Source organism: Dromiciops gliroides, chromosome 2, assembly GCF_019393635.1.
Source record: "Dromiciops gliroides isolate mDroGli1 chromosome 2, mDroGli1.pri, whole genome shotgun sequence".
NCBI lineage: Eukaryota > Metazoa > Chordata > Mammalia > Microbiotheria > Microbiotheriidae > Dromiciops > Dromiciops gliroides.
In genome coordinates, this window is record NC_057862.1 from 324,682,357 (window position 1) to 324,694,477 (window position 12,121).

General features: G+C 38.2%; 1 protein-coding gene across 2 annotated transcripts in view; it reads left to right on the forward strand.

Annotated features, from left to right (window-relative positions):
• Window positions 1–3,663, forward strand: part of MRPL22 (mitochondrial ribosomal protein L22) — a 44,155-nt gene extending 40,492 nt beyond the window's left edge. For both annotated transcript variants that reach the window (XM_043981304.1, XM_043981306.1), the window contains one exon: window positions 3,388–3,663. In XM_043981304.1, coding sequence (XP_043837239.1) covers window positions 3,388–3,599 — 212 coding nt within the window. In that variant the 3' untranslated portion in view covers window positions 3,600–3,663. The remainder of the gene's footprint in view (window positions 1–3,387) is intronic.
• Window positions 3,664–12,121: the final 8,458 nt, after the last annotated feature.

Sequence of the window (12,121 nt, forward strand, 5' to 3'; positions counted from 1 at the left end):
ATTTATGATGCTGTGAAATAGAGGGGGTTTTATGGCTGCAGTTGTAGAAGACTGGCTTCCCCCCCTCCCCCATTTTGTTTCAGTCACAACCATTTCAGGCTCTTGTCACAAGCAAGGGCAAAGAGATTTTCTAGTGCTCTGGCTTTTTGTAGCATATGCTGTCATTATAACCTAATTTCTTCAGATGGCTGTCATCAGTCTGAAACTGCTATTTGGTGTTGCGTGACCACAGACTTAGTTCCTTCCTCTTCTAAACTTCTAATGATGACCAAAGGCATTGGGAATAGTTCATAACAAGGGGACAAGGATGAATCAAATGTCACTTCTTAATGATTCATGGCATCAGAAGTGATGAGCTTTGCAGCGATTAACTTGGTGAGTTAATCTTGGCAGAAGGTGATGAAGAAAGTGAGCTCCTTAAAGTAAAATGTTGAGAACTTTGTATTTGAAATTCTAGTTAATTGTGATTTTTAAGATCCATGTTAATGATCTAAGTTCCTCCCTTTTTTGAGGGATCTTAACTCTTATTATCCATTGTCTGTCAGGTATCTAGTGAATGCCTAGCACAGAGCTAGGCTCTGGTGAAATATGACATACATTTGACAAAAGATATACAAAATGTATATGACAAAAGAAATATGATGGATTTCCTACCTTCAGGGAACTTGTAATCTAAGACATAATAAAACAAGATAACATATGATTGTGTGCCAGTTTGAATAATGCAGAGCATAATTGTAGGAGTTCATTGCTGTGGGTTGGAATATTTAGAGTAGGCTTGAGTGCAGAAACTGGACCTTGTTGGACAAGTAAGATTTGAATGGGCTGTCAGGAAGAAGGGAGATATTCTGGGTAGGAGAACAATATAAGCAAAGGTAGACATGAGCATTTTTTTCCGGGCTAGGAACAATGAGGCATTTAGTTTGCCTGGAGTATAGAATTCACATTATTTTGGTATTGGAAAAGATTTGGGACTAGATTGTAGAGGGCTTTGGGGAAAAAAAAAAAAACTTGGAAGTTTGACCTTAATCCTTGAGACCCTGAGGAGCCTTGGAAAGTTTTGGGGTTTTTTTTCTTTTTTTTTTTGTTTTTTTTTAAAGTTTATTTTATTTTATGCGGGGCAATGGGGGTTAATGTGACTTGCCCAGGGTCACACAGCTAGTAAGTGTCAAGTGTCTGAGGCCGGATTTGAACTCAGGAACTCCTGAATCCAGGACCAGTGCTTTATCCACTGCGCCACCTAACCGCCCCCTTGGAAAGTTTTTGAACAGGGTCACCAATTAGGAAGATTGATTTGGCACTAATGTTCAGGATTGATGGGTGAGACATTGGAGGCAGGAAAGCCAGTTATGAGGATATTGTAAGAGTTCATTACTCTTTTAGATCTCTAATGTGTAATATGTTAATGTCCCATGTGCCAAATAACACATTTAGTATTTTGAAGCAACTTCCTTTTGAAAGGATTAAGCCTACTTTATTAGAGGGAAGTGTCACACAGTTACAGATGATGTTTCACAACTTTGGGGTAAAATGTGAGTTATTAGATTACTAATTCTGAGCTTTCACTACTTGCATATCTATCTATCTTTGTCTCTCTATATACGAATTAGGTACTTTGGGGGAATGGGAGGGAAATGGTAAGAGCCTCCCCTGCCAAAAAAAAAAAAAAGACCCCCCACAAACCCTCTCACTCTATAATTGACAAGTAGTTTAGCCATTTGGTTTGAAGCCAGTCAAAGATACTCGTTTATATAATGTTTTCATGGCACTGGTGTACTTATCCATTATTTGTTTTGAGGTGAGTGCAGAAGTTTATTAGAATATGAACTATGGGTAGAAAAAAGCCACCATTTTTCTAAGCATTGTATAGATTCTGACACTGGATTCCCAGGCTACACCTGAACCCATTTTATTCCCATTGGTACTCTGTTTTAGAAAGGTCTGTATAGAGCAGCCTTCTTTCAGGAACCTTTAAACAAATTTTCAAAGAGCCAGTAGGAAATTTGAGATTAGGAGGAGATTGAACATATCTACAGGGCAGAAAATCCTTCATTATCATACTCAGACCCTTCTTTAGCTTTCTCTTTTGCAAAGTGGAGATGTACTGCCAAAATCTTTCTTACAAGGTAGTTGTGGTTAGGGAAATGTCTAAAGAATCTCTTCTCTCTCCTACCATTTGCTAAATTCATAGAAAGCTTAATTATATCACAATAAGAACATGAGTGTGATGAATATTGATATGAATTGAATTGGTTAAAATTCTTTAATTGAACTGTAGACTTTATGGTTTTAAAGGAAAAGGAAAAACTGGGTCGAGAAAATTGTACTTTTGAAAAAGAACTGATACTTGAGCATATTAGCTTGGAAAGGGAACTAAGAGGATGACAGTATTTGGGGTGATTGGATTTCTTCAGAAAAAATTAAACTAATGGCATTAAATTATACACTATTTAAAAGATTCATGCATTTTAAAATTCTGAACAGTATGCAGCATGTTATGTGGGAGGCATTGTGGTATAGTGGGACACAATAGGTACATAATAAATGTTTATTGAATTAGAAAGCGTACCATGCTAGACATAAGCCAGGAGACCTGGGTTACAATAATCTCAGTTTGTCTCCTTGCCAAGTCATTTTGGCCTTCAGTTTTCCCATTTATTAATATTAAATGAGTTGGTTCAACTAAATATCTCTTAAGATATCTCCTTCAGCTCTAATGTCCTCTTTTCTGATTTAGGGCATTGTGCAAATATCTATTAATACAGTTGAGTGTTCATTCATAGCAACATTCATGAATATACCCTGCAGTGAATGACCAACCAGCACACAATTCTTTGAGATCTGGTAGTTGCTTAGTCAACAAGCATTTGTTAAGTGCTTACTATGTGCTAGGCACAGTGCTAAGTGTTTAGCTTACAAACACAGGCAAAAGCAATCAAGGTTGACAGCTGATTGGGCACAGGTCATGGTTTGGAGAAGGTTGTGTGGAGTATAGCAAGGGGCAGGAAAGGGTGACTCCTCAGGATATTTGAATAGTATCTTCTTAAAAGCCAGTACATCTTTAATACCAAAAAAATTTAAATCTTTGTGGCATGTTGATATTTGGTTTGTGCCAAGTTGAGTCAGTTAGATTGAGGGAAGGTTCAGATGATCTGGAGAAGAGGAACCCATCATGGGGCAGGTTTTTAAACCTTGCCACAGGCACACAGATGCCTTGTCTCAGCTCTGATTTCCTGTAAGTATTCATTTTCTAATCAAGCTGGGATAAGGACACAGAATACCGTGGTGGTGGTGGTGGTGGTGGTGGTGGTGGTGGTGCTGCTGCTGCTGGGTAGAAGGAAGACAGGAGAGTCTTCTAAAGTGGACTTTTTCTCTTTTCCTTTTTAGCTGAATCCACCTCTGGACGAGGCCAGTGTCTAAAACGCATCCGCTACCATGGCCGAGGTTTCTATGGCATTATGGAGAAGGTTTATTGCCATTACTTCGTGAAACTGGTAGAAGGACCCCCTCCTCCTCCTGAGCAGCCAAAGACGAGCTATGCCCATGCCAAGGAATATGTTCAGGAGCTTCGGAATCAGACCATCATTCATTCACTGTGATGAATTTAAACCCGTCTGTGTATATTTTCGTCCTTTTCCTCAAAAACATAAATAAAAAAACAAAGACAAATGTTTTTTGTGGTTTGTCATTGGCTTTTGCAGTACTGTGTATCCAGCCCGAGGGAAGCTGCTTGTTTTATATTAATATTTATTAGGCTGTGCCCATCATACAAGCCTCTGGGCATATTTGTATGTGTCTGCAAATTAGAAGGGAAGATCACCTTTCCACTCTCTTACAGAGAGGAGATTATTGGGAAATCTTTTTCAGGTGTGCTTTAGAGGGAGTGTTAACTTTTTAGCTGCTGTCCTGCAGGTGGCAGTTTTGAGACTGGGAACTGCAGACCAATCTTAGAGTCTGGGAAAGTAAGTCTGCCCTTGTTTGACTCAGTTCTCCCATCTCTGTCTGAAGGTGAATATATCTGCATTTTGTTTTATTGCACCATTTTCGGGAGTGCTGTGAAGCGATGTTGGTTCTGGCACTATTGCTATAGAGCAGTGGGTAAAGCACTAATGTATTTTAACTTCTCAGCTTAATATCCAACATGAGGAAATATCTTAGATTTCTGTTATTGTCTTTAAAGCACAGAAAAAACTGGAATTCATGAGAATAGCTTTTATTCTGATAACCTTTTGTGATAGAAAAGAGAACGATGTCTCCCTGACAGTGGTTTCTGTTGTAAATACCTTGTTCAAATTTTATTTAGTGGTGTCACCTCAGACAAGTCATTTAACTTCTCTGGACATCACTTTTCTCATCTGGAAGTCAACCTAGATGATCTCCAAGGTTCCATCCAGCTCTGATGTCCTACAGATCAATGACTTAAAATATGATTAAATATGGAGTAAAGTACCAAACCCTAATCTCCCTCTCTGTATTCCAGAAACAGAGCAGTAGGTGGCACTCTGCTACCTCTAATGGCTAGTAGAGAGCCAGCAATGAATTGGCAAATTGGCAAAATGTTCAGCATCACCTTGGTCTGTCTGTAGTCAGGCATACGTGCATATATCGCCTTGTAACACTCCTGTTGATAACTCCCGGTAGAATGAAGGGTGTGTTTGATGCCATGTTTTAAAATGACACCTTAGTTGTGAGTTGTATGAACAGATTCTTACCCCTTTGACTGTCCAGCTCATGACTGGGTGAGTCAGAAATCACCACTGCTCAAGGAAGTTAGCAAAGGATTGAGTCAAAAGTATTCTGGGTTCTAATACTGCTGTTGAGGTTATTGAGCAATAATAAGAGCTAGCATTTATATAACTCTTTAAGGTTTTACAAACCCCTTTTAGGACATTATCTCATTTGATAATGCATATAAAAAGAGGTTTGGACTTGGATTCAGGAGACCAGAGCTGTAATCCCAGCTATGCAAATAAATAGCAGTGCGACCTTGAATGAGTTGTATAACCAACTCCTGAGTTTTTGTTTCATCTATAAAATGAGCGGGTTGGAATAAATGATCTCTTAGCTCCAAAATTCAATGATTCCCTGATGCCCTTTGGACTCTTGTTTCACTCCTCGCCTGTGACTGAAATACACAGGGAGATTAGGAGTCCATGATAATAAATTAAGTAAGTGCTTTGTAAATTAAGCAATATAGAAATAATTAGTTCAGGTCACTGAAGCTACATTTAAATAGTTTTGAAAGTTGAATACTTGTAGCAGAAATAAGACGAATACCCTTAGGTTCTAATGGGAAAAGTTTGCCAGTGACAGATCTTTCTGCATAAAAGCTTTGTTCAGAAATGCTCCTGGTGTGCTAATGAGTATGTCCCATTGCTTCCATGGTGCAGAGCTCAGCTGGTGGTTTTCTCAGCTGAGGGAAAGGTTTCTAGCATATGTGGTTAGTGGAAGTTTCAGGCTTCACTTGAAGTTTACATGTTCACAAACCAATAGCTGTCAAATAGATTTTTTTTTTCTTCACTAGCAACCTCTGAATATGAAAAACAATTTAAGTCATGGGATCACTGAATTTTAGACTTCGGAAGGACCTTATAGGTCATTTCATCCAACTTCAGCTTGTCTTTTGAAGAGAAATAATGGAATAGAAGAGAATTTTCTGAAAAAGTGATTATTTAAAAGATCCCTGCCGCAATTCAAAAGTAACACAATAGAGAAGAGAGGAAAGAAAACATTAGACCTTTTGGGCTTGTAGAAACCTTAGCTTCTGGGGCAGCTAGGTGGCGCAGTGGATAGAGCACAAGCCCTGGATTCATTCAGGAGTACCTGAGTTCAAATCCGGCCTCAGACACTTAACACTTACTAGCTGTGTGACCCTGGGCAAGTCACTTAACCCCAATTACCTCACTAAAAGAAAAAAGAAAATTTAGCTTCTGAAATATCCATAGAGGGAAAAAGCCATTCCTGAATGTCTGAATGTTAAGGCTTCTTCATCCCTCTGTTGGCTAAGATCTTTGAGTGGGAGGTGTGATGCTTTATGGATTATGTATTAGCTGTGAAACTGATTCAAATGTATTCATTTTTATAAGCTGGAGCTAGGCAGTGGGGAAGAGGAGTAAGAATGATACAAAAATGAATAAAGACTCAATCTTATTAGGTTAATATATATATATATATCTTAGAATTCTTAAAAACATGTAATGTATCTTTCTAAATTTGACTAAGGCCAATTAGCCTCCCCTTGTATTTCTATCTTTTTTTTTTTCGGGGCAATGAGGGTTAAGTGACTTGCTCAGGGTCAAACAGCTAGTAAGTGTCATGTTTCTGAGGCTGGATATGAACTCAGGTCTTCCTGAGTCCAGGGCCAGCGCTTTATCTACTGCACCACCTAGCTGCCCCTTCTTGTATTTCTAAATCTCTGCCTCATTTTCCTTACAGACTAGTGAAGATCAAATGAGATAATGTTTGCAAAGCACTTTGCAAATCTTAAAATACTCTATAAATGTAGCTGTTTTAATTATTATTATGAAAAGACATTGGCTATCCCTTCAGTTTTAACACATTCTTCTTATAATATTATTACATAATGCTATAATTGTTTATAATTTATAAAATGTTTTCCCTTACAACAACTCTGGGTGTAGTAGATAGTGGAAGCATTCCTATTTCTTTCTTTCTTTCTTTTTTTTTTTTTAGTGAGGCAATTGGGGTTAAGTGACTTGCCCAGGGTCACACAGCTAGTAAGTGTCATGTGTCTAAGGCCGAATTTGAACTCAGGTACTCCTGACTCCAGGGCCGGTGCTCTATCCACTGCGCCACCTAGCTGCCCTGAAGTATTCCTATTTCAGAGATGAGGAAACTGAGGCCTCAAAAGCTAGCCTAATTTCTCCATGGTCAGGTTATACAACTAGTAAAGAGTGGTCAGGATTGGAACCCAAGTCTTATTACAGCAAGTACAGTTTTCTTTCCACAGGAGACACAAGCAAATCAATCTTATGAGACATTTATTACTTGTATACTCTTTGAAAGGAGCTAGAAATACAAAGATAAGGTAAACACCAAGTCCTGTCTTTATCTATGGTGAGAGACGGTCATCTCTTTCTGAAATCCAGTCATGTGTCTCTGTTTGACATCTCTACCTAGTTGTCCTATAGGCATCTCAAATTCAATATGTCAAAAGCAGAACTCGTCTTTCTTCCTAAACCCATTTCTCCTAACTCCCCTTTTTCTGTTGAGGTTTTATCAGCATTCCACTCAGGTTTGCAATACGGAGTCATTTCACTAATATCCAATATCCAATCAAGACCTTCTGAGCTTGTATTGATATGATCCACCACAGCTGATAGACATACCAACATTGTAGACACATACACACCACATACACACACTGTACATTGACCCAGACATTGTGCTATCATTTTGATCCTCTTTGAATACAAAGGACAAATAACAACAATCCAACCAAGTGTTATATAGATGCTACACCTTCAACATCTCTCACATCTGCCTCCTTATTTCACTTTGTACTATAGTAACCCTAATCTAAGACCTCATCACCCCTTTCGTGGATTACTACGATAGCCTTCTAGTTGGTCTCCAGTGTTTTCCCCTCTCTAATTCATGTTTCACATAGCTGCCAAATTGATATTCTTAAAGCACAGATCTGGCCATGTCACTTTTCTGCTCAAGAAGTTTCAATGCCCCCCCCCCCCCCCACTGACTTTAGGTTAAAATACAAGTGTCTATTTGGCATTTGAAACCTTTCACAATCTGGTTACAACCTAGAATGCTCTTACTTATCTCTAAAAATCTTTCAAAGTTCATCTCAAGTGCTGCCACCTTTAAGAGGCCTCTCTTCATTCTTTCATTTGTTGTTGTTGTTGTCGTTTTTTTTTTTTAGTGAGGCAATTGGGGTTAAGTGACTTGCCCAGGGTCACACAGCTAGTAAGTGTTAAGTGTCTGAGGCTGGATTTGAACTCGGGTGCTCCTGACTCCAGGGCCGGTGCTCTATCCACTGTGTCACCTAGCTGCCCCCATTCTTTCATTTGTTAATGCTTGTTTTTCTCCATCCCCATCACTGTATTTTCGGCATATATTCTTTATTTACTTATCTATAAATATCTTGGCTCTCCCATTAGAATGTAAACTCCTTATAGGCAGTTACTCTCACTTTTGTATTTGTGTCCCCAGAACCTAGAACAGTACTTGACGTGTAGTAGGCACTTAATAACACTTGTTGATTGATTGGTTCATCAGTAGAGTTGTCAGGTTTTCCTGTAAGAGGTGAATTTTTGGAACAGGTTTTAAAGGATGAGAAGGGCACATCGCTTACATTGTTCTAGAAGTGGTTACTTTTTCTAAAATGACTCTGCCTGCTGTAACCAGTATAAAATGTGTTCTCCATTGGTGAGCGGCTTATTCCCTCATCACAGAATACCAAAGGAAGGAAGATATTTAGAGCTGGAAAGGACATTAGAGGCCATTAAGTCCAATCTTTTCACTTTATAGCCTTTAACCAAGGCTAAAGATGTTAAATGACTTGCCCAGGTTCACATGGTTAGTGTCTGAAGTGAGATTTGAATCCTGGTCTTTCTGACTTCAATTATCCTTCCTGAATTTATGTATCCACTACAATACTTGGACTTCTTTTCGTTCACATTATCGCACTATGGTTTGTATGAATGGAAATAAGAAAACATCTTAGGAAATATGACAGTATGACTCAACCAGGAGACATTTTTTTTAACCTAAGTGAACATGAGGAATTTTTTTTCATGTCATGAGGATTTTTTAGATTTGTAATTACTTTTCACTTATGACCTAGAGAGGCTAGTGAAGATTCTACTTTGAATATGAAAGCCAGCAAAAGTAAAAACAGATCAAGAAGGCAGAACAATCAGAATAAATTAGTTTATTGGTCTTGTTAAGAGTAATAATAATAATAACTTGCATTACAATTTACAAAATGCTATCCTCACAACTCTTTGAGAGGCAGGGTGTACAAATATTATCCCCACTTTATGGATGGGGAAGCAGGCTCAGAAAAGTGACAACATAACCAGCATCACATGATTCTTTAGTAGCAAGATTCCAGACTTTAATGCAGACCTCAAGCCTAGGCTTATTACCTCCCAGGACAGTGTTTCTCCTACTACATATGCTGCTTCAGAATGCCTTTAATGATGAGTTTTTATATAAAGCATTAGGTTTTATGGCTAGGGAGAAAATGAAAAAGGAACAACTACTTAGAAAAACATTAAGTAGAAGGTAGTGATAATATAAACCATAGCAGATGTTGAAACGTGGTAGTGATATGACAGTGTTTCTTGTGTAGATTAGTTGTAACATGAGCAAAGATTGTCCTCTGACCGGGACTAGCTGATCACAGATGTTAAGGGTCCAGGGAGGCTTGGCAAGGGGACAATGACCAGATGGAGCTACTTGAAAACACCATAGGAAGTCTTGTTTAAATCACAGAAGCAGTTACAAAAGCTATATTTCCTGTTTAGCACATTTAGGGCTTGGAGATAAAGACTAGGTTAGAGAAGTCCTTCTGAGTTCAGTGTCTACCTCTGGCTTAGCCATAGGCATATGACTCCTTTGGGTCTTAGTTTTCTATCCAGATTATGGGCTGAATCTAAAACATTAAGGCAATGTGGTATTGTAATGATTAGAAAAGGAGTATGTTTGGTGGAAAGAGCATTGGATTTGAGTATATGTTGTCTTACAAATAGTGTAATTATGATCAGGTGATTTATCCTCTCTGATCTTTAAGTTCTTTATCTGTAAAATGGGAATAAAGATATATGTACCTACTTAAGTTTATGAATATTAATGTAATATATATAACATTTTGTAATTTATATTTATAAATGGTGTGTACAGAACTATAAGTAATGATCATTAGACATTGTTTTTCAGTGAAGACAATTCTTAATTATCTTAATATACATGGGAAACTACATGTGAATAATGAATAATATAAATATGCATATTCCATTAGATAATCCAGCAACTTCAGATTAGCCACTGGGTTTCATCACTTCCCCCTCCAAAATTTTTATGAGAATTCTTAATAGGTAGTAATAAGGTTTTACTTTTTCCCCTCCAGCTTTTGGGAGATAGAAATAGCATTGACCAATCAAATGGTTTAAAATCCACATCTCAGGAGGAGAGTGAATAAAGGGGCCAGAGTAGATTTGTGGACCAATATTGTTAAAATGTAATCTGTGAGGGGCAGCTAGGTGGCACAGTGGGTAAAGCACCCTCCCTAAATTCAGGAGGACCTGTGTTCAAATCCAGCCTCAGACAGTTGACACTTACTAGGTGTATGACCCTGAACAAGTCACTTAACCCTCATTGCCCAACAAAAACAAATAAAAATGTAATCTGTGGGCTATAGAAGATACCTTAAAGTTATAGAATGTTAAAAGGTAGAAATGACTTTAAAGTGTAGGATGTTAGGGCTACAATTTGCCTAGACACAACCCTTTCAATTTACATATAAGAAAACTGACACACAGAGACTGCAAAGTGACTTCCCTGGGGTTCTCCCACCAGCTATTGACCAATTAGATGAGTCAGTTTCCTGAGTTCAACCAGGACTTCTACCATATGCTGAAATGGTCCATATTAGTGAAAAAAGCAACCTTTTAATAAGTTGGGAGTGGGCAGAACCTGTTAATCCAGTGGATAAACTCTACAACAGGTATTCTTAACCCTTTTTGTGTCATGGACCCCTTTGTTACTTTGTTGAGGATCATGGACCACTTTTTAGAATAGTGTTTTGTTACCTACCTTCATAATGGAAGGAAATGCTAAATTTCAGTTAGAGTAAATAAATAATTAATTCCTCCCTATCCCTTCTTAGTTCGTGCCCCCTCCCCCCGAAATCCATTTTCCAGACATCTTTGGGATTCATGTCCCCCAGGTTAAAAACCGTTCTCTAGAAAGATGCTCCATTTTGTCAACTCCATAGAATTACTCTAATGGATAGTTATTCTTTTTCAAAGCCAATTAGATATTATAAATTAAAAAGTCTGAGGACTAGGTACTGGTTGGCATTACAGAATTGTCTTATTCTTTTCTCTTTCAAATTACCAAGTGACATCAGTGTGTGAACTCTCTTTTGGGGAGGAGAAAACCTCTTTTTTGCATATTTTTTTTAATGGTAAAGAAAGTCAAGCTATTGCTCAGCAAAGGCACCAGGAATAGACTATACCATATGGCACTGAGAGGTATCCATCACTATAGCTTCTAAAGACTGAGCTGAAAATAGCCTCATATTTCGGCACTGAGCGAGAATTAGCCACTGGCTGCCAAGAAACACCCATTGTAGCAGCTCTTCAGCCATGTAATTTAAAATAATTACTAATTAAATGAAAATAAAATAGAGTCCATAATAACAATAATAATCACTGTAGCATTGGTCATTACCCAAGTTACTGTTTGTTGGAGCGTTACCTAGGGGGAAGATCGCTTTTCAAGAGGGAGGAAGAACTGCAGTTGGAGCTGACGTCTCGATCATTACTGCTGAAGTAAGGAATCAGATTATCTCTAGGGTGCTTGGCAACCACAGGCCTAATTTTATATTCCATCCATAGTGTCGATCTTCTGTTTGTTTCAAGAAATGTGTACACTAATATAGAGGGCAGGATGCCATTGAAAACAAAGGAATGAGGACAGTTGTGTGGCTTTAGTCGATGGATTTCGGTCATTGCAGGAAGCAATGAAAGCAATCGACTCATTTGTGACAAGCATCATTCTTAACCCATCTCAAGACAAAGTGGGGAGCCCTTTAGCAACAAGAGAGTGTGTGTGTATGTGTGTGTGTGTACCCGCTTGAAATAGCAAGTGGGCATTAGAGTACAGGAGATGATTTATCTGGATATGTTTCTGATAATTGTATAGTGACAGAAAAAACCTGCAGGATTTGTTAGTGTTAGAACCAAAATTGATTATGTTTGACGTGTAGGACATGAGTCTTAGAAGTACTGCCCTTCTTTTGCAAATATGAAAATTGAACTATGGTGACATGTCGGTGACCTATAAAAATGAAGCTGAAGTAAAAATATTCCTGGGTTGAACCACATGATTTTGCTCTTTTGAATCCAGATGTTTGGTC